We start from the raw sequence: 7,156 nt of genomic DNA, 5'->3' as shown, positions 1-7,156 counted from the left end.
CAGCAGGGATGGCCTTACTGCAGTTCCTTGTCTTCCATTTTCCTCCCAGGATTTAGGCACTCAAACACACATGTCTGGTATGATTTTCAAGCTGCTGTGTCTGGGACCTGAATCGTAGAGTCAGCCATGTGGAATCCAGCTGCCAATTCATCCCTACTAAATTTTATATAAATTCTATACTATAAACCTACAGTAATCAAGATCAATGGAAAATAATTTTGTAGTTAGATGATCTTTACTGATCATAATAGGACTCATAGCATTAATGGAAGGGTAGCTTTGGAGAGGAAGACAAGTATGTGAAAGGATGCTTGTGAAGAATGGAGAAATTCAGAGAGCTGTCGTCCTCTGGCTGATATAAGCTACATTGCAGCAAGAATTGATTTACTCACTAATGTGTCCAGTGCCTGATATACAGAAGGTAATCCGTAAGTATTTGTTGGATGATGGAACCTAATAAAAGTTGAATTTTTGCCCATTTCCAATATAGTCCGAAATGTTGCTTTAGAAGTTAGCTAATTCTGGAATCTTAATGATTTACTTCTGTTCTCTAACATGAAAAATTGAACTTGTGATCAAAAAGTTTTATCTTTTAAAAGAGTTCTAAAAATTGTTTTAGAATAAACTCTGCTTTATAGTGTATTCTGTGTTTTTCATAGAATAGTACTAGTACTATTCTTAAAATGAACTATTTTGTCTTTGTAGTATATTTTAAGTTCTTTGCTTCTTATCTGTTTTTGAAACTTTACAAATGTTAAAGATTTTATTTGAATTTTACATTAGTCATAAGACAACTTTTAATAAGAGATATTAACCATGCCTTTTCAGTGTGGCTTGATTTGTGTGAACTGTACCTTTTTTAATAGTATAACAATTTTTTTTTTTAGTGCTAGGTTTGTGGTAAGAAGTGTATTATGAGCCACCCCATTTGTAGTGAAACAAATTCCCTTAAGTTCCATTTAATGCAATTAATTCATTTAATTGATGTAATCTAAAAGATCTGAATAACTCATAATCAAGTTAATGTATCCTGGTTGTTAACATGGTAAGACTTAGTAATTTTCTATGTAATTTTTTTTGAGATTAATTGTGGTTTCTGGTTTTTGTATGATCATACATATTTGTGGAGTATAGTACGTTTTTTCAAAGCATGCACGTAGTGTGTAATAAATCAAGGAGACATATTCAAATAATTCAACATTGAACATCGTATTATACATATTTGACGGTTCTTTTAGTTTTTTTTTTTTTTGAACTATTTATTGAATTGAAGCCTGTTACTCTTGTTTACATGAATTCTTGTATCTGTTAATCATTATCTACTCACCTACCTTCAGGCAGCCTTGGTATCTACTATTACTTTCTCTGACTTCTATGCCATAGAGTCCACCAGCTTCTACCACGGAGTGAGGACTTTTGGTATCTCTTAAGCAGGGACATATATTACTGGTCTTTCACAGACTGATATATTTCATATAGCAGTGCATCTACTAGATTCATTCACTTCATGTCACATGACAGATATAGTTTGTGTGTGTGTGTTTTATGGCTGAATAGTATTCTGTTGTGTAAATGTGCTACGTTTTCTTAATCCTTTAATTGGTTTTTGGGCGCTTAGATTTACATAGCCATTGTGAATAATCTGACAGCCATTGTCAATAATGCTGTAGTAAATGCAGATGTGCACATGTCTCTCTGACAGGGTGATTTCCTGTCCCTTGGGGTAAATACCCAAGAGTGGAATTTATATAGTGGTCCTATTTTTAGATTTTTGAGGAAACTTCAAACTGTTTTTCACAGTGGTTGTAGTAATTTACATTCCCACCAACACTGCACAAGTGTTCCCTTTTCTTAACAGCTTCATCAGCACTTGTTGTTCTTTATTTTTTGATCATAGCCATTCTAATGGGTGAGATGATACCTCATTGTGGTTTTCATTTGCATTTCATTTATGAGAAGCATTTCTGAACATTTTTTCATATGCTTTTTAGCTATTGTCTTCCTCTAAGAATTGTCTGGTCAGGACAATTGCTCATTTTTAATTGAATTATTAGGGTTTGTTTGTTTGTTTTAAGGTGAGCTGTTTGAGTTTCTTATGTATTCTAGTTACAATTCATTATCAGAAATATAGTTTGCAAGTATTTTCTCCCATCCTCTGGGTTGTATAATTACTGTTCCTTTTGTTGTCCAGAGGCTTTTTAGGTTTGATATAATTGTACTTGCCTATTTTTTCTGTTGCTGTCCCTGCTTTTGGGGACATATTTAAGAATTTTTTGCCTACTCCAATATCTTGAAATATTTCCTCCAATTAGTTTTATGATGTTAGACTTTATATTTACATCCTTAATCTGTTTTGAGTTAATTTTTGTTTTGGGGGAATTTGTTTGGTTTGTTCTTTTTGTAAGCTAGAGGACACGTACACTCACTAGAGAAAGACAGAGACAGAGACAGAGACAGAGAGAGAAGGAAAAAGCACTTCCCATTGGGACATGGTCACACTATAATCCCTTGTGCTCCATTTCTCCAATCTGTCAGGATTTGGGGCAGTCATGTACATGCACCTGACATGTTTTTTTCAAGCTACCAGATCCAGAACTCAAACTGTGTAGTAAACCTTATGTAACCTGGCTTCCTTAACCACCGTGCCACAGGCTGGCCATAGTTAATTTTTGTAAATGTTGAGAGATGGGCATCTAGTTTCATTCTTCTGCAAGTGAACATCCAGTTTTCCCAGCACCATTTGTTAAAAGGACCAGTTTTTCTTCATTGGATTGTCATGTGACCTTCATCAAAAATCAGTTGCCTGTATGTTGTTGGGTTTATTTCTGGATTCTGGATTCATTTCCAGTGGTCTGTGTATTTGTATGCTAATATCATGCTGTTTTAGTTATTATGACTTGATAATATATTTTGAAATCAGGTAATGAGATGCCTCCAACTTTATTCTTTTTGTATAACATTTGGCAATACAGAGCCTTTTGTAATTGCCGACAAATTTTATGATTTTTTTCTATTTCTGTAAAGAATGTTGATGATACTACAATAGAAATTGCATTGAATTTATAGATCACAGCATTTTAACTGTATTAGTTCTTCAAATCCATGAAAAAGGAATATCTTTCTCTTTTACAAAATCTTTTTCAACTTTTTAATTTTTTAAAACAATATTCATAGTAAAGATCTTTCACTTCTAGGTTAGTTTTATTTCTAGTTGTGTGTGTGTGTGTGTATGTGTGTAGCTATTGTAAATGGGATAACTTTCTTAATTTCAATTTCAGTCTCTTAATTGCTAGTGTGCAAAAAGGTTACAGAAGAGTGAAGGAAACATGAGTTTAAAAGATAATATTTTGGGACCAGCATTCAGTGTAATGGCTATGTCACTGGACTCCCATGTAGTTGACCACACTTCTATTCCTGGATCCGGTGGCTTAAACTCACGCCGGGCATGTGTGCGTGTGTGCTCAAGATCCCGAGAGGAGAATGGAGAAGGGATTGCGGAGTGGCCGTCCTCCCTGGGGGGCTGATTTTTCACTTTCTGTCTCTCTGTTTCTCTGTGCCTTTCTGGCGCGCGCACATGCTCTATAGCAAAAACCTCTCCAAAAAAGAAAAAAGATAATATTTTTAGGCAAAAAAAATATGATTCCTAAGTATTGTTTTTGAAATTTCTCTGTTTGTTAAAGTTTTATTTTTGTTCCATAAACATATATGTAAAATATAAAAAGAATTAGAAACAAAAGATACACAACACTAGCTAACGTTATCTTGCATTTTTCTTTTAGGCTGGGAAATGAAGAGCAGCAGCCTGAGGTTCCAATTCTTTATCAAGATGTAACGTCACTTTTGCTCATTCAGATCTTAATGATGCCACAACCCTTACACAAAGGTATGTCTTCATAATTCACATTTTTAGATTATATATTATATATTATGAACATTTTAGAGATATAGAAAAACACATAGCATTCAGTCTGATGATTTTTTTGTGACAAATAGTTTTTTTTACTAATAATAGTAGGCATACCTGAGAAAATGAAATAAAGATGTTTTTTTTTTCTTTTGGAACTATTCTTTTCAGTTTTTAAATAAGTAGCAAATAGGTAAAGACATGGAACAAATGTTCTGAAAATGTTGGTTTTTAAAAAATTGAAGTAATTATACAAGTGAAAAATGTAAAAATAGGGCAGACTTTAATGCCTTTGCCCTATCTATATGCATACATATTTTGATGTAGTATAAAAAAGTTTTCTAAAATGTGATGTCCTGTCATTTTAAATTAATGTTAATATCATACTGTGATATAAGAGCATTAATATTATGTTAGCAGCATTTTAATTATTGTTTTATAGTCTTCATATGAAAAATCTTTAAAATAGTCTATCAGATAATTAACATTCTTCTGTGTTGGAAAACGAATTTTTTGGTTTGTTATTGACAAGTTACAGCAGAATGAAAATCTGCATAAAACCTTGTTTCATTGAGTGGAATGGTCAACATGATCATTTGATAAAATCTTTTACCTTAGGGTAGAAAGTGATCATTTATTGTAAATAGAGGGAAATTATGATATTTCATGTATTGAAAATTTATGATATTCTGTAAGAAATAAAATATCATTAACAAATAAGCATATTGGGACCAGCAGTTAGTGTAATGGCTATATCGCTAGACTCCCATGTAGTCGACCATGGTTCGAGTCCGGGACTTGGGGGCTTAAACTCACGCTGGGTACGTGTGTGTGTGCCCAAGACCCGAGAGGAGAATGGAGGAGAAGAGATTGCAGTGTGACCATTCCCCCCTGAGGGGTGATTTCTCGCTTTCTGTCTCTCTGTCTCTCTAGCAAGCATGCATGCCCTGTAGCAAAAAATCTCTCCAAAAAAAGAAATAAAAAAACCAAATAAGCATATTTTACTTATATTAGTACTATCAATTTTGAATAAATTTTTAAAATTATAAAACACTAAGATAAAATTTACTATTTAAATCTAAAGTGTACCCTTGTGGTGACATTTAGTATAGACAGAATGTTTTATCACTATCACCATGCTCTAGTTCCAGAACATTTTCATCAGCCCCAAAGGAGACTATATGCCCATTAAGCAATCTCTCTCCATTTCTTCCTTCCCCTAACTTGCTACTTAGCTTATTGCCTTAATAGACTTTCTTTAATATCTCCCTCTTTAGACTACCATTTCTTCCAGGGCTAGCACTGTCTTGTGAGTATTCCTAGTTTCTGTCTGGAATATAATATGTTCAGTAAATGTTTGTTGAATGGATGTTTTGAAAATCCAGTAGGGGACCAGCACTTGGTGTAATGGCTGTGTCGCTGGACTCCCATGTAGTCAACCGTGGTTAGAGTCCTGGACTCAGTGGCTTAAACTCACTCTGGGCACGTGTTCATGCATGCCCAAGATCCCGAGAGGAAAATGGAGGAGAAGGGATTGCGGCATGGCCATCCCCACGGGGGTGGGGTGGGGTGGGGGGGCTCATTTTCTGTCTCTTTGTCTCTCTCTGTCTTTCTGGTGAGTGCATGCGCCCTACAGCAAAAACCCTCCCCTCCAAAACCAAAAATCCAATAGTCCTATTTTCTAGTAAGTTGCTCATTTTCTGTTTTTAAATTCAAGAAAGCTATTACTTTCTTGTGTGATCACTTCTATATGAAGTTCTTTGAGAATGCTGGCAGCCTATTAGACCCAGACTTTCATTGGCTGAAGTCTACCCAAGGGAGGAGTGTTAACTACCTACCTTATTAGTTGTTAGATGGACTTAAGATCTTTTCTTGGTTCTGTGTTAAGGCAAATAGAGTCTTACTAAACTGTTAGGTTCTTCACTCATCAAAGAGAAAATAAACTCAAGCTTATCATGTAAAAAAGCACATCACAAATTGATTTTTATTATAGACTAGACTTTTTGGAGAGGATCAGAGTTCATGTAGTTAGTAACTCTAAATTTTGAAAGAGAAGACTAAGAAGATTTGATACTTGCACGCAGTATGCAAAGCGCTATGTGAAAGCAGAAGAACAGCATATTTCTTAAGATAAATTTTTTATAATAATTTTAGAAAAAAAATAATCTGATCCCATCATCAGATTATATTCTATTTACTTGTATGCGTTTTTCCGTACAGGTTTTATTGTTTTCCATATACTCTACTTTGTCCTAAAAGAAGCTTGGAGCATTTTATGTTATTTTAATATTAGAAGAGTTTATGGAAAAGGAACTTATGCAAGTATCTGAGTCCTATTTGTCCTCTTATTTACCACCTACACCAAGCATGGTGTTTAGGCAAGTCAGTAAATGGATGTTTGTCAAATAATTGTATCACCCCAGGAGATTATAGATTCTTTGGAAAAATACTTGCAAAATGCAGCATAAATTTTTGTGTGGGTACTCATTAAATATTGAATTTTCTGATTTTTATAATGATCTCACTGTGTTTTCATACCATAACCCTCTAGAGAAAATATGCTTTGCTCAGATATTTTTGGTACCATTCCAAGTAAAATCCTTGTCCCATTAAATGTCAATAGCCTTTGAACTGTTTATTCCTCATCTAGGATTTTATTTTTTTAAAAAAGAGAAAGAAATATGGGCAAGGACTTACATATATCTATTTTAAAATGTTATTTTTAATTTTATGAATTATACATTAAAAAAATGAATCGCATGTAAATAACAAAATGATTTAATCTTCTGAGATATTGTAATGTTTCAAATTATATGTGGTAATCCTCACATCAGTTTAGAATAAGAAGTAAAGAGGGTCAGCTAGCAGTGTGATAGGGAGGTGACTGGATCCCATATGATTGACTGTGCAGTTTGAGTCCTGGACTGGGTGGCTTGAAAAACATGCTGGGTACATGTACATGAATGCCCAGAATTCCTTAAGGAAAAATGCAGCAGGAAGGATTATGGTGTGGCCATCCGCTTTGGAGGATGCTTTTTCACTTTACCTCCCGCTCGCTCTGTCTCCCTCTGGGGAGCACATATGCTCTTTAGCAAAGTTAAAAAAAAAAATTATAAATTACATTTGTAATCCTAAGGATAAATTTACTTTTTTAAGCCTCATGTTCACATTTCTACCTTACCAAACTTTTTTTAAACATTTAAAAAAATTTTTGCCAGAGGCATGTGTGCTCGCTTGAGATAGAAAGAGGGC

General features: G+C 34.2%; 1 protein-coding gene across 1 annotated transcript in view; it reads left to right on the top strand.

The window, feature by feature from the left end:
- Positions 1-7,156, top strand: part of UBR3 (ubiquitin protein ligase E3 component n-recognin 3) — a 228,920-nt gene that overhangs the window by 199,085 nt on the left and 22,679 nt on the right. The window contains exon 33 of the mRNA XM_014592038.1: positions 3,780-3,883. Coding sequence (XP_014447524.1) covers positions 3,780-3,883 — 104 coding nt within the window. The remainder of the gene's footprint in view (positions 1-3,779; positions 3,884-7,156) is intronic.

This window comes from Tupaia chinensis, unplaced genomic scaffold (genome assembly GCF_000334495.1).
Source record: "Tupaia chinensis unplaced genomic scaffold, TupChi_1.0 Scaffold000056_1, whole genome shotgun sequence".
NCBI classification, from domain to species: domain Eukaryota; kingdom Metazoa; phylum Chordata; class Mammalia; order Scandentia; family Tupaiidae; genus Tupaia; species Tupaia belangeri.
The sequence above is the reverse complement of the archived record's forward strand: the minus strand, read 5'-3'. Positions and strand labels throughout refer to the sequence as shown.